At 40.2% G+C, this 22,780-nt stretch overlaps 1 protein-coding gene across 4 annotated transcripts in view; it reads left to right on the top strand.

Moving 5' to 3' along the window:
* b4galt5 (UDP-Gal:betaGlcNAc beta 1,4- galactosyltransferase, polypeptide 5) overlaps positions 1-11,800 on the top strand; it is a 26,403-nt gene extending 14,603 nt beyond the window's left edge. For 3 of the 4 annotated variants that reach the window (XM_046869486.1, XM_046869488.1, XM_046869489.1), the window contains 8 exons: positions 4,021-4,140; positions 4,529-4,642; positions 4,749-4,876; positions 6,113-6,229; positions 7,043-7,230; positions 7,462-7,584; positions 8,803-8,904; positions 9,790-11,800. In XM_046869486.1, the coding sequence (XP_046725442.1) occupies positions 4,021-4,140; positions 4,529-4,642; positions 4,749-4,876; positions 6,113-6,229; positions 7,043-7,230; positions 7,462-7,584; positions 8,803-8,904; positions 9,790-9,937 (1,040 nt within the window). In that variant the 3' untranslated portion in view covers positions 9,938-11,800. Of the gene's footprint in view, positions 1-3,769; positions 3,861-4,020; positions 4,141-4,528; positions 4,643-4,748; positions 4,877-6,112; positions 6,230-7,042; positions 7,231-7,461; positions 7,585-8,802; positions 8,905-9,789 lie in introns of those variants that run through there. The other variant, XM_046869487.1, reaches the window with a different exon arrangement.
* Positions 11,801-22,780: the final 10,980 nt, after the last annotated feature.

Raw genomic sequence — 22,780 nt, 5'->3', positions numbered from 1 at the left:
GTGTGTGTGTGTGTGTATTATAGAATGATAGTGTGACTGTGTTACAGTGTGTGTGAGTGTATTATAGTATGTTAGAGAGTGTGAGTGTATGATGTATTAGAATGTGTTAGAGAGAGCCGTATGTAATTGTTTTGTGTGCGTGTGTGTGTGTGTGTGCTTGTGTGTGTGTGTGTGTGTGTGTGTGTGTGTGTGTGTGCTTGTGTGTGTGTGTGTGTGTGTGTGTGTGTGTGTGTGTGTGTGTGTGTGTGTGTGTGTGTGTGTGTGTGTGTGTGTGTGTGTGTGTGTGTGTGTGTGTGTGTGTGTGTGTGTGTGTGTGTGTGTGTGTGTGTGTGTGTGTGTGTGTGTGTGTGTGTGTGTGTGTGTGTGTGTGTGTGTGTGTGTGCTTGTGTGTGATTGTGTTTGTGTGTGTGTGTGTGTGTGTGTGTGTGAGTGTGTGTGTGTGTGTGTGTGTGCTTGTGTGTGATTGTGTTTGTGTGTGTGTGTGTGTGTGTGTGTGTGTGTGTGTGTGTGTGTGTGAGAGAGTGTACAGATGTGTATAGACACTGAGTCTCTGGCTCAGCGCTCGTCTTGTCCCGGATCAGCAGCTCGAGACGGACGAGTTTAAACGGATCTCTTTCATCATTTCTACTCCTTTTTAGTCTCCCGTCATCAATCACACTGTAAAACTCTGCACAAAACCCCTTAAAGACCCTGAGCAGGTGTTGGGGTTCGAGTCGAGGGTTCGAGGTTCTCAGGAGATCTGAATCCGTCAGACAAGTGCAGTAACGTGAAATGGGAATTTAACAAACTGCACCTCAAGCAGAAAAGAAATTGGAGCGTCGGCTCGGAGTCAGACGAAAGGGGACGGAGGAAAAAGCGAACGTGAGCAGTTCCGTGTGATTGGAAAGGAAAAGCCATTTTCTCGCGTCGTAAAAACGGCCGACTTCCTTCATCTCGCACAGCAGCTTGAATCAATACGACTGTAATTGCTTGTGCAGTGAAGCTGCTTTTGCTGGCTGGAGATAAAGAGGAAGTGTGAGGCTTTATTCCTTTTGATTTTATTTTATTTGCTAAAATATAAATTAATACATTTGTAAAAGATCAGCATAATAAATACTCATTAGTCCTAATTATAATAAACTCCGCCCCTTTTCCAGCCATATGTGGTTCATCTCCAAACTGTTTGGAGACACATAATTGTTTCAGATGTTTTTGGATGCAGGAGCATGACATTTTGCCTTCACTTGAACTAGGAGACCCAAAACTTGCTCCAGCATGAACAGAATCTGCTCTCCATGGGTTGGAAGATGTGGAAGATCCATAACTATAAACTCTATTGAACACCTTTGGGATGAATGTGAACGCTGAGTGCACCTCAGGAACCTCCTCACCTTCTCACCTCCATCAGTACATGACTTTACTCACACTCTTGTAGCTGGAAGAATCTCCAGAATATCTAGTGGAACATCTTCCCAGAATAGTGGAGCTCATTATACCAGCACATGAGAACTTGATGTGGAATGAGATGTTCAGAAACTTTTGGCTTGTTAGTTTATACACTGCACTTATCCCTGTATAAATACTCCACCCACAGAGAGAATTGTCATGCAATATCTCTCTCTCTCTCTCTCTCTCTCTCTCTCTCTCTCTCGCTCGCTCGCTCTCTCGCTCTCCCCTGTTCTGTCCATCACACTCACTCACTTTGTCTTTCTTTCTCTGGTATGCAAATGTAAGCCAGATTCAAATCAGTGGCCTGCAGGAGAATGTGACTGCACCTGTACATTTCCTGCTGGTCATATGTCTGTGTGTGTGCGTGTGTGTGTGTGTGTGTGTGTGTGTGTGTGTGTGTGTGTGTGTGTGTGTGTGTGTGTGTGTGTGTTTTGTTTTGTTTTGCAGCAGCATTTCTGCCTTTAGATTGTAAAAGGCTCCAGTTGCCACATGAAGGAAAACGAGAAACTCCTGTTTTCTGAAACTGATCTTTTCGTATTAAAGTGGCAGTATGGGATTTAAAAAACTGCTTCATGACCCGAATAATCTCATGATTTCATAGGAATCCTTGATGCACGATATAAAAACACGCTTAAAATCAGGGTAGTTTAAGTATTTTGGTTGTTGTGTTTAGTAAATTTCTGGATTTGGAATGAACTCTGATCATGCTGGATCACATGGACAGGGTTGGATGAAGGACTCGGGTTTGACTTTTTATAGACCTTTAATCTTATTTGAGGGTGAAGGTTTTAGCGCCCTCTGTTGGCTGAAGTCCTTTTTAAATTTTTCTGATAAGTTCTGATCTTAACTTTTATTTATTTTATTCTAATTCCTTTTTTTTTTTGCATTGCTTCATTCATTGCTTTTTGTGTATAATAATAATAATAATAATTTATTTTATATTTCACTGGTCTCATATATTTTCTTATTTTAATGCAAGTTTTTTTTATTTATAATTATTACAATTTATTTTTATTATTTACGTCAAAATGCCTAGGGCTAAAAAAATAATAAAAAATTATACAAAACAAAAAAGAAATTATAATAATTAATGTGCAGAAATATGAATAAATAATAAAAAATAAAATAAATGTATTAATAAATATCATATAACACTTTAGAAAACCTCTGTAACGTTTATAAACATGGTCGTTTTGGAAAAAGAAAAACGATCAGTGTATAACATCTGTGTATTCTAGTGTATTACATCCAAAAGCTCCAATCGTGTGGTGGCAAAAAAAATGAAGAGCAGGAAAAACTATCCATTTTTTCAGGTAGAGAATGCAGTCATGTGAGGAAACACAGGCGTGTCATCACTCTCGCTAATGTTAGCGCTGTGTATATAGCGCTGTTCTTTAAGCCACAAACGAAGCTTCGTTTGGTTATAAGTGCAACCTGAAAAACAAACCGCACATAAAAAAAAAAGTCAGTCTACGCTGCTAATACTTATACCCGTTATACCGTCATTATTTTTACAGCAGCGCTCCCAGGAAACGTGTAGCATTAGTGACTTTCTCCGGGACTTCCTGTTACTGTTCCGAGATAAGAAGACTGTTATCTATCATGTGCTCGGGATATAAACCAAAAAACAAAACAACAATCTAGTTTTTTTTTGCTTCTTTTCTGAAAACAGATACAGTATCGGCAAAAAACATATCGCGATAATCAAGTGATCAAGTGTATCGAAATTTTCTTCCCCCCCAGTAAATACATGAAGGAACAGAAGAGCAGGATTAAGAAACTCAGTTAATAGCTTTGTACCGTTGTTGTAAACCTTGATTTAGAGCATTTCGAGTGTGTGTGTGTGTGTGTGTGTGTGTGTGTGTGTGTGTGTGTGTGTGTAGATCACAGCACTGCTCCTCGTCCCTCTTTAAAGCCAAAGTGTTTACGCAGCAAACAGTTCCAGCTCTGGAGATCACAAGGGACACGACTCGCCCTCTGTCTTGCCTCGTTTCACCATAAAGAGCTGAAAGCAGCGTTTCCTAAACTTCCTGTTGTCTCCTGAAAAACCGCTGAACACGCAGGAACCCGACACGTCTTTTTCCTGTTCAAGTGGAAATACGATAAATAATCAATAGAAAGAATGAAATGAATTACTCAGATTATAACGTCTCGATCAAACAAGCGAATACAAGTGAATAATATGCGCTGTTGACACACCGCTGTAGGAAATGTGTTTGTCTTCTGTACGGCTTATCAATCAAAAATCTCTCTCTCTCTCTCTCTCTCTCTCTCTCTCTCTCTCTCTCTCTCTCTCTCTCTCTCTCTCCCTCGCTCCATATTTGAGTCACAAAAGACCGGAGTACACACGAGGCAGATGTCCTGCCCACATGCTATTCCAGAAGCGTATGCTAAACCTGCAGCTTCACGGCTAATCCTGATTATTTACACTCGTAAGGTGTTCATGAAGGTTTCTGTACGTTTCTCAGAAACACATTAAGCAGAACGATGAAACACCACCAGGCTGGTGAAGGCTGTTTATATACACCAGGACAAAAGCAGGAACATTTCCAGGAAATTAAGAGACTTTTATTTATCCTTTTTTCTCAATAGTGAACGAGTACCTGTTCATGGTCCAGGCTCGGGGAATGAAGATCCGTCAGAACATGAGGAACATTGGAGCTCAGGTTCTGGAGCAGGTGGTGAGAAGTGCCTACAGTGCCAATGGAACAGGTACAGGGACAAGGAGTGTAATATCGTCTATAAATCTATAAATAACAAATAATAAATCCCGAAGGAATCGTGATTCAGAAACATCTCATCTCTACAGTAACCATGGCAACTGCAGCCAAGATCGTATTAAAGGGGAAAATTAAGGGGCAAATCCCAGTATTGCATCATCAGTTAAGTGGGGAAAAAGTTGCTCGTATTCAGAGTCGTGTTTTTCACCTCGCAGGGATAGAAAATAAAGACCAGAGACAAAATAAATCAAGGTTTTGGGTCTTTTTGACTGTTTAATGAGGCTTTAATGAGATTTATTCTTAGTTATTAATTTTTTTATCTTTCTCTCTCACTCTCTCTCTCTCTCTCTCTCTCTCTCTCTCTCTCTCTCTCTCTGCAGACTACTTGTATGACTTTAACCTGAGTGAAACAGTTGCCCCGCCCACTCCGTACCTGCCCGTGGGGTTTACGTACCTGCCCACCGACATCTGCCCTGAAAAACTGCCCACCATGAGTATGTTTCTCTTCACACACGTTTACTCTCGTGATATATCAACACCACATTTACAATCTCTCTCTCTCTCTCTCTCTCTCTCTCTCTCTCTCTCTCTCTCTCTCAGACGGCAGGCTGAAGTTGGACATGAGTGAGATTTCTCTCGGAAAAGTGGAGAAGAATTTACTGAAATCCGACTCCCCAATCCGCCTCGGAGGCCACTGGAAACCCCACGACTGCAACCCCCGCTGGAAAGTGCGTCCAAATCTCACCCCTTCATCTCTTTATCTGTCTGTCTCTCTTCTTCTTCTCTCTTTCCCCAATTCATCCACACATTTATTCAAACAGTATCATCATATTCATTCATCCAACCATCTCTATTTAAACTCTTTTTTCTTCCCTTGTGATTCCATCCAGCCATCCATCCATCCATCCATCCATCCAGCCATCCATCCATCCATCCATCCATCCATCCATCAGTTTATCCATCCATCCTTTTGTTCATGTACATACCACTTTTTAATTACTCTTAAATTAAAGGAACATCCCATCTATCCATCCACTTTCACATCAATCCATCCATCCATCCATCCATCCATCCATCCATCCATCCATCCATCCATCCATCCATCTATTTTCTTTTCATCTCCATCTATCAGTTCATCCATCCATTCATTTATTCATCCAACTATTATTCCAACCATTCCAACTAACTGTTCATTAATCAATCTATCCATCCTTTCATCTATCCATCCCTCAATTTATCCATGTCTCCTCCAATGTGGCTGGCTTCATTCTTTCCATTCTATTCATATATCTGTTCATTTGTCTTTCTTCATCCTTTCTTCCACTCGTGAAACTCAACACAAACCCTGTTTTTTTTCTATTATCACAGCCATCCATCCGTCCATACGTCTATCAGTCTGTCCTTCCATCCATCCATCCATCCATCCACAAATCTATCAGTCCATCCATCCGTCCCCCTGAGAGCAGCTCCACATTAAACACGTACCCTGTTTAGCTTTGTCCTAATTGCAGCCCTTTTATAGAAGAACTCTTCTGTAGAGTTCTTCAAGGGTTCCTCAGAGGAACTGTGGAGAACAGGGAACAGTGTTCTCTCAGTAAGTCCAGACAGGGAGGTGAGGAGATGAAAGTTTGGTTCTGAAGTTTTCTCACATACGTTTCAGCAGCTGCTCAGACGCCGAGGTGAAAACACAAGCTGACGCCGTTATGCAAACCGCCTCAGCTCCAACATCAACAACTCAAAAGATGGATTTATTTTTACCTCCACCTGCACACACACACACACACACACACACACACACACACACACACACACGCTGTAATACCCTGACCTCTGTAAGCCTGTAATCTCCCAGTGTTTCCATGGGAACGAGGAAAAATCCGAAAATAAAAGATATTGTTTTGGAACAATGATGTGAAACAGAAAGTCTGGGAGAGAAAGTTGGAATTCTTCTGTCTCTCCCTCAGGTGGCCATCCTGGTGCCTTTCAGAAACCGTCATGAACATCTCCCCATTCTCCTGCGTCACCTCATTCCAGTACTGCAGAGACAACGACTCCAGTTCGGCTTCTACGTCATCGAACAGGTGAAAAACACCAGCCATCATTCAGCTTCTCTACTTCTGCTCCTCATCTTCTATAATAATCTTCTCATCTTCTCTTCACCTTCTATATTAATCGTCTCATCTTCTATCCATTTTCTATATTAATCTTCTCTTCATCTTCTCTTCATCTTCTCTCCATCTTCTATATTAATCTTCTCATCTTCTCTCCATCTTCTATATTAATCTTCTCATCTTCTCTCCATCTTCTTTATTAATCTTCTCATCTTCTTTCCATCTTCTATATTAATCTTCTCTTCATCTTCTCTTCATCTTCTCTTCATCTTCTCTCCACCTTCTATATCTTCTCTTTATCTTTTCTCCATCCTTTATTTATATTATATTGTTCTTTTCTTTGCATTATCTTCCTCTTTTATTCATCTTCTCTTCAATTTCTGTCCATCTTCTCTCTCTTCTTTTGTTCTACTTTGTTTTCTGTTCATATTCACTATTTTCTGTTTCTCTCTTCATCTTCTGTTCATATTCTTTTTATCTTCTGTTATATGAAGAAAAACATTGAAAGAAAAAGAAAGAGAGAGACAGGCTAAGAATTCACGAGGGAGAGATAGAAAGAAAGCAGGGGAAGAAAAAAAAGAAGGGAAGAAAGGAATCAGCCCACAGTGAGACAGAGACAGACTGAGAATTCCACCAGGACGGAAGGAAAGTGAGTCTGAGTTTGTATGAAGTCTGAGAACAGTGTCGTGTCAGAAGTGTCTGTACTTTATCACACACACTTACACTGTGTGTGTGTGTGTGTGTGTGTGTGTGTGTGTGTGTGTGTGTGTGTGTGCGCTCCAGGCAGGAGACGAGCCCTTTAACCGTGCCATGCTCTTTAACGTGGGCTTTAAGGAGGCGATGAAGGACGTTCCGTGGGACTGCATGATTTTCCACGACGTGGATCACATCCTGGAAAACGACCGCAATTACTACGGCTGCAGCGGAATGCCACGTCACTTCGCCGTCAAACTCAACAAATACTCCTACATGTGAGTGTGTTTGTGTATCCCCCTACACACACACACACACACACACACACACACACACACACACTCTGTGGCCTTTAATTGGTTCCTCTATTACTGGTAACAGTGTACAAAAGTTCAACAAGTCACATTCGGGAAATTGTGTGTGTGTGTGTGTGTGTGTAAGAGGAACTTGTGTCGTATGTAACGGTCATCTGTTCTACTTCTTGTTTATTTTGCACGTGTCCTCCGCAGGTTGCCGTACGATGAGTTTTTCGGAGGCGTGAGCGGTCTCACAGCTGAACAGTTTCAGAAGATCAACGGTTTTCCCAATGCATTCTGGGGCTGGGGCGGGGAGGACGACGACCTCTGGAACAGGTAGCACATTTTCTAGAAAGTGTGTGTGTGAGTGTGTGTTGTGAGTATGTGGTGTACAGATCTAAATAAGGTGTATACTGATTACGGCATGGGGAATACTGAATAGAGTAATTTCTGGGTTATATGGCAGCCCTGAAATATTGATGTATTCTGTTACACTGCTGTTTGGACTGTAAGTCTTATATACAGCAATACTTTATTGTATTTTTGAGTCTGTAAGTCATTAAGTATTAATATACCAGATTTTCTGGAGACATAAAACGCTAAAGAATCCATTGCGCTAGCCACTTCCTGGTTAGCGACTAATGGTAGCGCTATGGATTCTTTAGCGTTTTCCTGCATGCACAAAACAAATCGTATTTCCAGTAAGGTGTGCGTATCCACAGTGACACTGCGCTCACTCTAGTTTCTTTTTTTTTTTTACCCCCTGGAATTGTTGTGTATGTTTTCAAGTTTAATAACTAAAAAATGCGCTCAAAGTGCGAGGCGGAGCCTAAACAAACTTGCGGTCCGCCACTTACGTTCCTAAGGGAACTCCAGGAACTCCGATGTTCCGCATGTAAAAAACGACTGCATTTGGTACCCGTACTAAAGAATACTGTTACACCCCCTACTAGACTCACAACTGTGTGTGGAATTCTGATTTCCATATTTTCTAGACTATAAGTCATGAAACTTTTTTAGATATTATATAGAAAGTAAGTCACATGAACTTCCCATTATTGTATTTTTTGGACTATAATTAAAACATACCTGTATTTTAATAACCTTATATTTTAGATAACAGGTCTCCCTGAAAAAGATCTATAGACTGTGTTTTCTGAACCAACCCAGAAATTCAACCCTGAAATATTCCTGTATTCTGATTTTATTGTGGTCTGGAGTGTTAGTCACATTTACCATGATTAATGAACAATAATTCACCCTAAAATATTCACATCTTTGTTTAAGAGAATACATTCTTTCTGGAAAAGTATTTAAATATAGATCACCATATTTACTGGACTATGAGTGCAACACATTCTGATTTCCTGATACAAGTCTGTATTGTGATTACCGTAATCTCTGGACTATAAAACATACGGTGAATAAACTGCGGTATATACGTGTGTGTGTGTGTGTGTGTGTGTGTGTGTGTGTGTGTGTGTGTGTGCGTTTGTTTTACTGCATATATTGTAATAAAAAACACTGATAGATAAATGTGTGTGTTTGTGGCAGGGTTCAGTATGCAGGCTACACCGTGAGTCGACCTTCAGGTGACCTTGGGCGCTACATGTCGATCCCTCACCACCACAGGGGAGAAGTGCAGTTTCTGGGCAGGTGAGAGAGAAATTCTTTACATACTTTAAAGAAATTCTGTTTCGTTTTATTTACTGAAACGAGCAAAATCTAAACAACTACTGGAAAAAAACAACCAGAACAGGGATCAAGACTAATCTCTAAACCTTTAACTAGCATTTTTTTATTTAGTAATAAATAAAGAAATTAATTAACCAAATGATTTATTTATTTATCTGTGTAATTAATTAATTAATTAGCTAAAATATTTAGATAACATGAAGGATATTTATTTCTATTTAATATCAGGTATTTATACAGCATTAATTATTCAAGCAAGCAATTAATTTTTTTAATTGAAGAAAATGTGGAAATACTAACAATAAAACTGATCATTTTTAAATATTTATTTCAATTTATAAAAAAGATTTGGAAATGACTGGTTATTATCTTTTTTGTTGTTGTAATTTTATGCCGATTAATATTATACTCAGAATTGAAAAAAATTTGATTTAGATTTATATAATGCAACATTTTTTAATAATTCAGATTTTATATAAGAAAAACAGACCTTTTTTAAATTGACTACTGAATTCCATTTTTACGCATGTGAATGCTGAAAAACAGAACCACGAAGACTTTTTACATTTCGAGTCCGGTGACCTCTGACCTGCGATTTCATATCACGTGAAAAGACAAAAGATAATAGATGATCGGCAGATTTATACAATCACCAGAGTTGCTTGTGTGGCGCGTGGCGGCGTATCCGGTCGCGCCGTATTCGCGGCAGGTCTCTGGAGCAATTCTGTATTCGTTTAACTTCACATACTCCGAATCCGCAAAAATGTTTTTATATCAATTATGTTTTTTTATACGGTTACTGATCCTGTGAAAGATATTTAGATTTTTTTTTTTTTACGCTCTCAGGTACACGTTACTTCGTCACTCTAAGGAGAGACAGAGACTGGACGGTCTGAACAACCTGAACTACTCCCCCCTAGTGGCCAGGAGGAATCTCTATACCAACATCACAGTCACGCTAAACCGAGACCTCGCTCCCATCACGGACTATTAACTCAGGCTCTGCCTCTCTGCTTCTCCACCTCTTTACTCCGCCTTTTACTCCGCCTCCAAGATTCTCCTCTTCACCAGAATCAACAGGAGGACCTCAGTCTGCTCTCCTGACCTCCCCTTAGTTTGAACATCTAAAACTTTATCCAAGACTCATCGCCCAGTCTTGTTCCAGTATCGCATTTCATCTCCTTTATCTTATCCAGTACTGAAAAGGAAAAACTCAGCAATCCTGCTTCACGTCCCGTCATATCGGAACGGTCAACACGCCGTAAAAGGCATTTTTCCCGCCTTTTTTTTTTTTTTTTTTTTTTTGCCGTCTGACCATGCTCATTTTTTCAGGAAAGCCTCTACAGAAGGAAAAGTGCCGGGTCTTTTTTTCCTATTCAGACACCACTACAGCTAGACAGTGGAGTCTACGTGTTTACAACGGGAACGAGGACGCTAGCAATAGCGAGCTGATTAGCATGCTAGTTAGCGTGCTGCATCGCAGGAGATCACCTCGTTCCTATTGGGTACAGTGAAAAGCGCAGCTGGATTCTGTGCGAAAGACGAACCGACACACACTGATGGAAACGCAGTACCAACATTTTACGTGTGTGTGTGTGTGTGTTTGTGTATTTGTGTGTGGCCTGTCCTCTTCCCTTATATGGTAATAACACACCACCTGACACCTGAATGATGGCACGACGACTCATTACACTCGTTTGTTTGAGGTTTGCATGGTGGAGCAATACACAAGTCCAAGCACGACACACACACACACACACACACACATCCACACACACCCACATCGTTAGCATGGATTTGAAAAATGTCTACAGGAAAACTAAGTTTTTTCTCAACTGCACTGAAAAAAGAAAAAAATAAGGCTATGCAAACCCACCGCTCCATCCGTCTCCACAGACGCCGCGTTCAGGACGTCTGCCGTCCCGCTTTATTTTCATACGCGCATTTATATGGAAATACACGGCATGCATTCGCATTGTGTGTGTGTGTGTGTGTGTGTGTGTGTAAAACAGGACAGAGATATGCAAACGCACAGCGCTGTTGTGTAACCCGAAGCCCTTGTTTGTTGAGCGAACGCTAGTTCTGCTAGTAATGCGAATAAACTAATTAGATGATGCTAATTTTTATCCGTTTAAAATTAAAAGCTAGTTTTATCCGTTTAAAAAAAACATGAAAAAAAAAAATGTCAAACATTAGTTTTGAAAGCGATGAGCGATGATGTTATTACAAAGACATGGGCTAGCTACACCGCTACCACACTTTACAGCCTGTTTACAGTGTGTGTACTGTGTGTGTACAGTGTGTGTGTGTGTGTGTGTGTGTGTTTACCGTTAGCTACCTCTACACCACTCCAAACTCGTTGTCGCTAGAATTTGTTTTTATTCTATTTTAGCTCGGGGCTTGGATACAAGAACTTGCACATCAAGCTAAGCCGACCTAACACACACACACACACACACACACACATACACACACTTTTTCTCATTCACTGGAGCCCTATGACTCTCACTACATTGTAATTTTGTGATTCAAGTGTTGTATCGCAGGTATATATGTGTGTGTGTGTGTGTGTGTGTGTGTGTGTGTGTGTGTGTGTGTGTGTGTGTGCCAGAGGCTGGTCCTCTTGTATTTATCCCATGATGGACATGTTTTTTTTTTCCTGTTTTAATTTGTTTTTAACGGACTGACGGATCGAAATGAGGAAAACAAAACAAGTCGAGCTGTGACGTTTATAAATAAGCAAATAAATAAATAGATAAATAAATAGAAAAGTATAAAAAGGCACTGATAAGCCGACACAGTAGATGTCGAATGTTTTGGGAATCGGGAAAACTGAGGAACGGAGAGAACTGTTTCCATATGATGGGGGTTTGAGAGACAGAAAACGATAGGGAGAGATAGAGGGAGAGGGAGAGGAAGAGGGATGGAGAGGGGGAAAGAAATATACAGGGGTTGGGAGGGTAAGAGAGAGATGGAGAGAGGGATGGAGAAATGATATTTATGGTGCTGACCTCATCGAGGCTGAGTATTGTGCAGCTGCTATTTTATTCCCTATTTATCAGACGTCAGTCATTTAGAAACCGATCCTGGTAGCAGGGGCGGGCATCAGAGTGGGCGTGTCTCTTTTCTCCACTCTCTCGGTGTCTGATGGAAACAGTTTAATTTTGCCAAGATGGGAGTCTTTAATTAGAGTGATGATCAGGACCTGAAGTTTTGACTCTACGTTCACACTAGCAAGCGACAAATCAATCACGTTACATCGGTGGGCGTGGCCTGTGGGCGTGGCCTGTGGGTGTGACCTGTCTTTTTTAGGCTATCATATAGATCCAAATCTCATAAAACTTCCCATGTGGAATGTCCTGCGTTTGTGTTTTTAGCAGCTATAGAAGGTCTCTGAGGATTTTCCCACACATGTCATTCCGACTCTCGCTGGCGTAAACGCTGAGTTTCCCAATGACTGATTTTTATTTTTTATATATATTTTTTATCATCTGTTTCCTGTGAAAGTTTGGACTCCCATCAACGGCAAATCTCTGTTCGACCATAGCCATGCTAAAACTTCTTAACGTATCCATTCTGGTCCGTTCCGTATGACGGGGGGCGTGACATCGTTCTCTCTCCGCCTCCCCGACCGAACGGCAGCCTTAAAGCCTTTACGTTGTTCGATATTATTACACGGTTATTTTTTAATTTTTATTTTTATAGTCAGATCTATTTAAATCCGAATGCATATGTATGAACAGTTGTATGTTATTAACGAATGAATGTATGAACGAATGTCCGCTTGTATATACACACTGTTAAAATGGTTTTAAAAAATAATAATAATTAAGAAAGAAAGTTCTCAAAAGACCGAAAAAAGCAAAAAAAAATAAAATAAAAAACAGTGAACAAAAAAAAAATTAATGTAATAATTCGGTCATTTAATTTGCGTTCTGCTTTTAAATAGTTAAATATATAAATATATAAATAAATACATAGTTGAATATGAATTTCATACTTATTTACTTCTGGAATTAAAAAAAAGAAACAAATTAATAATTAAAAATTTAAATCCGGTTTCTTTAATAGATCACTTTTGAATCCGAATAAATAAATAGGTAGATGTTTAAGAAAATAAAGTAATAAATAAAAGTCAATCCTGTGACTGTAAGGAGACGCGACGTCTCCTTGAAAAGCCATCGTCACATGTTTGTGCTTTTATGTTTGATGATTTGTATGATGTGAGAAGTTTTTATTATTATTATTATTATTATTATTATTATTATAATTGTTATAATTGATGTTGAAATTGCAGAAAAATAAACAGAGAAGCCATTACGCCACCTCAGCGTCTTTGTGTCCTGATTCTGATTTTACTCATTCTGGATTCTGATTGGTCAGAAAGCACTCAGAGAAATCAGAGGAAAAGCTGTGACTAAGGAGAAGATTCTCAGAGAAAAAGCTACAATTTCTTTCAAAACAGAAAAGAAAAAAGAGCATGTGGTGAGCGAACGAGTGTATTAGTGCGTTCATGTAAATGAAAACTGCAATCATTTACTAGAATAAGATCATTTAAAGTGGATTATTGTACAGTGTCTATATCATCTGCATGGATTTTCTAGACATATGTGGTTCTCCCCAAAGGTTTTCGGAGGTCTTTGGACGCAGGAGCATGAAATTTTCCCTTCACTTGAACTAGGAGACCCAAAACCTGTTCCAGCATGATGATGCCCCTGAGCACTAAGCAGCTCTATGAACATCTGCTTTCCATGGGTTTAAAGATGTGGAAGATCTACTGCTATAAAGCTCCAACCCCATTGATTGAGATGAATGTTTTTATCAACTTAACAATTGATGCTCCAACTGATGATGTTTACAGTTTAAAAATAATGAATTGTGTGGCAGATATAAAAAAAATAAATAAAGGGGTAAATAAAGCGAAAAAAAATACATCCAGTGTAAAACATATGCCAAATCAAATATGCAGAGCAGGAATCAGAATTTCATAGCGGATCGGTCGAGGCCTGAGTTACCAACAACCACCACAGGTATCATTAAGCAACAGGGTACCGGTGTAAATTGGGCTACTGTTGGCTGAAGGAGGAGAAGGAGAGGAGGAAGACGTCTACAGAGACAGCAGGGAAAGGAGAAGTGGAGGAGAGAGGAGGAGAAGGAGGAGAAAGACATCTACAGAGACAGCAGGGAAAGGAGAAGTGGAGGAGAGGAGGAGAAGGAGAGGAGAAGACATCTACAGAGACAGCAGGGAAAGGAGAAGTGGAGGAGAGAGGAGGAGAAGGAGAGGAGAAAGACATCTACAGAGACAGCAGGGAAAGGAGAAGTGGAGGAGAGAGGAGGAGAAGGAGAGGAGAAAGACATCTACAGAGACAGCAGGGAAAGGAGAAGTGTAGGAGAGTGGAGGTTCGGGTTGGTACTTTGAATGTTGTTACTTTGACGGGTAAAGGGAGAGAGGGAGCTGATATGATGGAGAGGAGAAAGGCAGATATGTTTTGTGTTCAGGAGACCAAGTGGAAAGGGAATAAGAGCAGGAACATTGGAGGTGTTCAAACTGGTTTTTCATGGTGTGGATGGAAAGAGAAATGGTGTAGGGGGGATTCTGAAGGAAGAGTACAGTAAGAGTGTAGTGAAGGTGAAGAGAGTTTCTGATAGGGTGATGAACGTGAAGCTGGAAGTTGAAGGGGTGATGATAAATGACATCAGTGTTTATGCTCCACAAGTGGGTTTAAGATGGAGGAGAAGGAAAGATTCTGGAGTGAGTCAGATGAAGTGGTAGAAGGTGAACGTAGGAATGAAAGATTGGTGATTGGTGCAGACTTTAATGGGCATGTAGGTGAAGGGAACAGGTGATGAGGAGGTGATGGCAGGTATGGTCTTAAGGAGAGGAATGTGGAAGAGCAGATGGTGGTAAAAGGCGGATCATAGGGTGACGTATAAGAGTGGAGGAAGGTGCACACAGGTGGACTATGTTCTATGTAGGAGATGCAACCTGAAGGAGATTGGAGACTGTAAGGTGTTGGCAGGGGACAGTGTAGCTCAGGGGTGCTCAAACTTTTTGGCTCAGGGGCCATATTGACATAAAAAAAATTGTCATACGGGCCAGCATGAATTTTACATGCCACCAACAGGGGAGGGGGTTGCTTTTTTGTATTTCCTTTTATTTTGCTTTGTAGCGAATATAATTAATAGCCTTTATCACCGGTTTCATAAAATGATCATATTTCAGATGTTTGGCACATAGAACTTGTTGGTGAATAATACAATGGAGTTTTATAGCTTTACCTCCTTCTTCACTGACTTTGTTGCACACCAGAGTTGATAATCCACTGTGGCCCCCAACCATGGCAGGTGCGCCATCCGTAATAATCCCCGTGATTTTATTCCACTGTAGTTTTATGTCATCTACGGCGGAACAAACAGAATCAAATAAATCTGTCCCTCTTGTTTGGTCCTTAAGGCTCTGGAGGTCAAGTAGCTCTTCACTCACGTTCATTTCACTGTCCACTCCTCTCAAAAAAATCAGTAACTGAGCAGTGTTGGATGCATCTGTACTTTCGTCACAGGCCAACTGTCCAACTGTCTCTTAATATCAGATGAAACTTCTTCAATCCTCCGTGACACAGTGCTACGAGCCAGGGACACATTGGTGGACTGTTGCTTTTTCTCAGGACAAATGTTCTCTACCATTCTCATCACACAGTCTTTAATAAATTCACCCTCAGTAAAAGGTTTGCAGTGCTTGGCAATCAGCGTTGCCACCTCATAGCTTGCCTTTGTGGTATTTTCATTCGACTCAATGGCTCTTGTGTAAAAGCGTTGCTGTGCCGTTAAACCAGCTTCAAGTTTTTTTTTTTTTTTCACCGCGTTCGTTCCCAGTTAGCTTGTCGTAATTAGCATGTTTCATCTGATAGTGCCTCTTTATATTGAAGTCCTTGAACACAGCCACTGTCTCTTGGCAAATTAGGCAGACACAGTTGTTTCATAACTCAGTAAAAAAAATTCAAAATTTTATGACAGAGGCTTTGGGCCAGTGGAAATAACGCGGCCGCATTTGGCCCGGAGGCCGGACTTTGGGCATGTCTGGTGTAGCTAGACAACAATTCGGATGGTGGTCTGTAGGATGGTTTTGGAGGTGAAGAAGAGGAGGAGAGTGAGGACTGAAAGAAGAACTAGATGGTGGAAACTGAAGGAGGAAGACTGTAGTGTGAGGTTCAGGGAAGAGGTCAGACAGGAGCTCAGTAGTGGTGAAGAGGTGCTGGATGATTGGGGAACTACTGCAGAAGTGATAAAGGAGACAGTTAGAAAGGTTCTTGGTGTGACATCTGGAAAAAGAAAGGAAGACAAAGAGACGTGGTGGAATGAGGAAGTGCAGGAGAGCAGAAGGAGAAAGAGGTTGGAGAAACAGAATTGGGATCGACAGAGTGATGAGAAAAGTAGCAGGAGAACAAGGAGATGCGGCAGCAGGTAAAGAGGGATGTGGTGAAAGCCAAGGAAAAGGCATACAAGGAGCTGTAGGAGAAGTTGGACACTAAGGAAGGAGAAAAGGATTTGTAGCGATTGTCCAGTCAGAGGAACGGAGCTGGGAAGGATGTGCTGCAAGTTAGAGCAATAAAGGATGGAGATGGAAATGTGTTGACTAGTAAGGAGAGTGTGTTGAGAAGATGGAGGGAGGATTTTGAGCAGCTGATGAACGTGTAAAATAAGAGAGCGAGAAGGTTGGATAGTGTGGAGATGACATACCGGTAGAAGCATGGAGATGTTTAGGAGAGATGCAGTGGAGTTTTTAACCAGATTGTTCAACAAGATTTTGTAGAGGATGCCTGAGGAATGGAGAAGGAGTGTGCTGGTACTGATCTTTAAGAATAAGAGAGATGTGCAGACCTGCAGTAACTACAGGGGAATAAAGTTGATCAGTCACACCATGAAGTTATGGGAAAGAGTAGTGGAAGCCAGGCTGAGAGAAGAGGTGTGCAAAGGAACAGAGGTGGGAAGTAACGAAGTACAAATACATCGTTTCTGTACTTCAGTAGATTTTTCTGGTATCAGTTTTTTACTCCACTATTTATTTTTCAGACAACTTTTTACTTTTACTCATTACATTTTTACACAAATATCTGTACTTTTTACTTCTTACATTTTCAAAACCGGCTCGTTACTTTTGTTTTAATCCACTGATTTGGTGAAATATCAAATTTTTATTTTCACTGCGCGCTGATTTCAGCTAAACAACTGATTTCCTGTTACTGCGCGTCTTTTTCACTCCGCTGGTGTATAAAGTCCTGACTTTCACTCTTTACGAAGATAAGAATCAGCAGGCAGAAGCAGTGAGAAGTTTGGGGTTAATGTGGATGAGACAGAGGGAGTCAGTGATGAGAACATGACTGAGAACAGACACATTCCTGATCATCATCATCTTTTCTCTGCTTGTGTTCTATATGTGGATCTTCAGCCTGGATACATTCATTAGGTACAACATTTTAATTTGTTTTGTATATATATATATATATATTTGGCTGTCAAAATTAAAACTATTTTAAACAGCAATAAATGTTATTAACACGCCATCAATTAAGCGCGCATTTCTGTTTTTACCATTTTTATGAAAAAATTTAATACATAAATAAATAAATAAATAAATAAATAAATAAATAAATAAATATAAAAGAGGCGAAATTAAAACCTCCAGCAAAACATACACTTATTCACGATGTCCCTTCTTTACTTAGATATACAATAAATAAATAAACTAAAAATATTTTTAATCAGTAAACTTTTGTTTTATTTCTGCACCAAGTCTCAAATCAAACACCAAATCCGCCATGTTTTACACAATTAACCCTCTAGGTGGCGTTTTGTGGGTTTTTCCCTCATAATGGTGACACGAACATAAATTACTGTTTTTATTGATCGTACAGATAAAAACAATTCATCATTCAAATCTGTAAAATGTCTGATGATATATATAAAAGCTTCTTGACTTGAAGAGGTGCAGTTTCTCCGGTATCACCTCATTAACTGTCCGTGTGGAAACATAGCAAAGGCTCTTAATGATGTCCACACGTCTCTGCACTGATATAGCCTTTATATTTAATCACTGTACATATGCTTACATAAATATCACATGCTGTAAATATGCTACATATTTATCTGCACTATTGCTATGCCAAACTGCATTTCGTTGCTGTGTACCTGTACTATGCAATGACAAAGTTCTATCTATCCATCTATCTATCTATCTATCTATCTATCTATCTATCTATCTATCTATCTATCTATCTATCTATCTATCTATCTATCTATCTATCTATCTATCTAATATTAATATGATGTAAGGTTCAGTTAACAGCTAAAACAGGTAGAAGTAATAACTACTTTTTACTTAAGTACATGTCGGAGCCAAAACTTCTTTACTTTCACTTAAGTAAAAAGGTATAATCAGTACTTCAACTTTTACCCGAGTATTTTAAAACATGCGTATCTGTACTTCTACTTAAGTAATGGATGTGTGTACTTTTGCCACCTCTGACAAGGAATGACAGACTGGTTTAAGGATCGGCTCTGAGCCCTTTCCTGTTTGCAGTGGTGATGGACAGGTTGAAGGACGAGGTCAGACAGGAGTCTCCCTGGACTATGATGTTTGCGGATGATATTGTGATTAGTGGTGAGAGTAGGGAGCAGGTGGAGAAGATCCTGGAGAGGTGGAGGTACACACTGGAGAGAAGGGGAATGAAAGTCAGTAGGAGTGAGACATGTGTGTGAATGAGAGGGAGGGCAGATGATGGAGACAGATGATCCGCTGTGGAGAAGAAGAAGAAGAAGAAGAAGAAGAAGAAGAAGAAGAAGAAGATCTGTTTAAATATTAATTTAAAAAAATAAATTTTGGTTAAATTACATAAGAAAATATATATATATTTAAAAAGCAGTGTAAAGCTAAAATTAGATTTTGTTTTTCTTTAACAAACAGTCAAGCCACGTTTTTATCTTTGCTTCACAATCACAGCTCTTATTTTTATTTATTTATTTCCGAGCCTAGCAGCCCCCAGAACGCAACCCCCCTTCCGCAACCCCGCCCCCCCACAACTCAAACAAAGCAGTCAATTATACACTCATACATTTTGAAAAGGTCACAAAACATCTGCATCCCTTCAGTCCAGTGTCCTTTAGATGACCTCAAGATAAATGAGCATCAATGCTGTTTCCACACAAGCACCATCTCTCTCTCTCTCTCTCTCTCTCTCTCTCTCTCTCTCTCTCTTACTCTCTGCAGTCTCTCTCCTTCTCTTCTTCCCCCGTTTCCTCATGTTCCTCTTCCCCGCTGCAGAGCACTCTGGGTATTTTTAGAGTCTGCGCAAAACAAATCACTTGCCCAGTGTGACTTCGAGGAGACATGGAGTGTGTGATTTCTCTTTCATTCGTCTACTGATGTGTGTGTGTGTGTGTGTGTGTGTGTGTATATGTGTGTGTTAACGGGGTGCGACAGCAGAAAAACAAATATAGATACACAGTGTTTACTAGAACACTCCAGATTCCAATTTTTTTGTCGAAAAAACCCCCAAAAACCTCGGTGGCCACGTTGCCATAGCAACATGTTCGGAAGTGTTTTATTTCTCTTATACATTTGCAATTAATCAAGAAATTGAAAGTGCACGTGTACGTGAGATCTCATTTATCCATGCTGAAGAATGAGCCGTTGCTGAGGAGATAACAATCGAACGACTTGAAGCTTCACTGCTTTAACGGAAACAAATCAACGCCTTCTGACTAATCAGAATTCAGCATTCAACATCGCAGTCGCTATTGATGTTCTAATTTATTTCTTCCAGAAAGTGGTTCTTCTTATCTAGCATATCTGATCTAAAAGGTTGTGAGCTCAAATCCCAGCACCCCCAAGCCTCCACTTTTGGGCCCTTGATTAAGGCCCTTTACACTCAACTGCTCAGTTGGATAGAATGACAAAATATAAGTAAAAAAAAAATAAAAACATATTTTGATTGTCGCCTTCGATATAAAGCACAGAGTTGTTAATTTGGGGGCGGAGTTACATCCAAGCTAGGATTGTGAGATAAAAGACGTAAAAGATCAGATGACAGAAACTGGGAAATTATATGCAAGTCTGCAAGCTTTGCAATTATAAGGATGTAAAGGAAAAATAAATATAAATGTTAAAGAAAAGAAAAAAAAAAAGACTTCTGATAACTGGTGTGAATTTGCGACAATTGCGAGCTGGATTAAGATTAGCTGCATAGCTCCTGTGCATGCTAACGCTAGAGAGAAGCCACTGTCGAGGTTTATATTAACACATATATCATTATATACATTTCAGCTCGCTAATTATCAGTCTGGTTAGCTAACGAGTAGTGCAGTGGTGGTTCGGTGGCTCTGGGTTACTGGGCAACCGGAAAAATATTTTATATATGGGTTTCACAGGACGAGCTGCATGAACTTGAACGTTTCCGATCGTGTGTTCAGTTTCTGTTTGAACACGCCAGTACATACAAACACGCCCGGTCAGGTAGACATGAATAGGTGTGTTACAATGATAAATTACACACCTGTGTGTGTGTGTGTGTGTGTGTGTGTGTGTGTGTGTGTGTGTGTGTGTGTGTGTGTGTATGTATATGATAAAGCCCCGCTGCAGCACTACCTGTGAGCATGTAAATGCCTGTTTTGTTATGTTTGGTCGTTATCTAAAGAATGTAGGTGGGGTCTTTTCTTTTTAACATAAGGAACTTAAACTTTACTTAATCAAATTTAATAACAGGTCTTTGGGGTGGCGGGGGCACAAACTTTTGCCCCTTTGAACACAGAGACATATTTGCCGTATCATTTACGCTTCTTAAAACAGGAGACTTTTGCACGTTTGCAGGAAATTTACATCTTCTGCTTCTGATTTATGCGTTATATATGTAATGCACTGCATGCTTTTTGTGAGTGTGGCTTGATTAGAATATGCAAAAGGGGCAGGGTTTGGGGAGGAGCTACAGGTAATTATTAACATGGCAGACCTGAGCATTAATTATTCTGTATATTATTATAAAGCCTGATTCTGTTCCTCTCAGTGTTGAGCAAACTGGAATGATGAGAAGTTTGAGGAGAAGATTTCTTCTTTTCTCATCTTCTGTAGTGTGAGCTTCACACACACAATATCCCAGACCTCTCATCTGTTTATCTTTTTATGAGTCCTTCTCTAGTTCTCCTGCATGGGCTGGGGAACATCTTGTCATGTTGTTGGAATGTAAAACATGGATGGAATGGATGAGGTTCCTCGACACTACAAGCAAAGGAATCCGACCATGCTGTTTTCTTCATACATGATGAACTTCATACTGAAATTAAAGCCGCTATATAAATTTCACTTCTCTGGTGGATTTCAGATTGAGAACCCGAGGAGCACTGATTGGTGACCCCAAGTTTTTATATTAGAAGGTAGCACAATGCCCATGAGAAGCTTGTTTACTTATATAAGTGAAAATAGACTTCATGGTAAAACTCTAACAACTCGAACTTCCTGATGACTTCGAAAAAAGTGTACACAGTTTTAGAAGATGTGTGACCCAGATGTGTATGGGTTCCTTCTGAATCTGGTTCCTGGAGGTTTTGCTCAGATTCTGAATCGATATATTTATTTATAGTTGCTTTATCTCCACAGTTAAAGGCACTTTACCAGTAAACCTGAACAGAGCTGAAGGACGATTAGGCTCTGTAAGGACAGGAGCAGGATGAAGATCAGTAAGGTCAGGAGGATGATGGAGATCAGTAAGGTCAGGAGGATGATGGAGATCAGTAAGGTCAGGAGGATGATGGAGATCAGTAAGGTCAGGAGGATGATGGAGATCAGTAAGGTCAGGAGGATGATGGAGATCAGTAAAATCAGGAGGATGATGGAGATCAGAAAAATCAGGAGGATGATAGAGATCAGTAAGGTCAGGGGGATGATGGAGATCAGTAAGGTCAGGAGGATGATGGAGATCAGTAAGGTCAGGAGGATGATGGAGATCAGTAAGGTCAGGAAGTACCGTTTATCAGAAGTTGTTTCACTCTGAAACTGGAACCGTGCGTTGGTATGGTTACTGGTGTTTGAAGATCATGTGTGTTGTGTTAATGGATGTGACCTTTCTGCATCTGGAGGCTGCTCATTACACTGAAGGTTATTAAAAGAGACAATTGTGAACGTTACCGGGGATATGAAACATTTCCCTCTCACGTCTCTGTTACAGAAATAAAGGATATAAAGAGAAAGGTCTCAGTCTGTTCAACCTGTTCCCTTGTTTCTACATGTTCTCAGGGTGCTGCATGTTCTCAGATTCTCCAGCTCAGTGAGTAAATCTCATGAAAACACCATGCTGAAGGTAATGACCTTTAAAAAAAAATTCTGACATTCAGCTTTGGTGTGAGCGACACACACACACACACACACACACACACACACACACACACACACACACAGACACACACACGCACACACGCACACACACACACACACACACACACACACACACACACACACACACGTGCACACACACACACACACACACACACACACACACACACACACACACACACACACACACACACACACACTCTCTTATTTACTCACATCCACACACACACACTCACTCACTCACACACACACACACACACACACACACACTCACTTACTCACTCATTTACATAAAATATTTAAATAATAAAAAATGCAAATGAAAACAAACCCCTACACACACACACACACACACACACACACACACACACACACACACACACACACACACACACAGATTTATAATAATTCTGATAAACTGAGAGCATCCACAACAGTTTGTTTGTTGGTTTGTTTGTT

Source organism: Silurus meridionalis, chromosome 16 (assembly GCF_014805685.1).
Source record: "Silurus meridionalis isolate SWU-2019-XX chromosome 16, ASM1480568v1, whole genome shotgun sequence".
Lineage (NCBI taxonomy): Eukaryota > Metazoa > Chordata > Actinopteri > Siluriformes > Siluridae > Silurus > Silurus meridionalis.
Note: the sequence above shows the minus strand (reverse complement) of the source record. Positions and strands in the feature narration are given on the sequence as shown.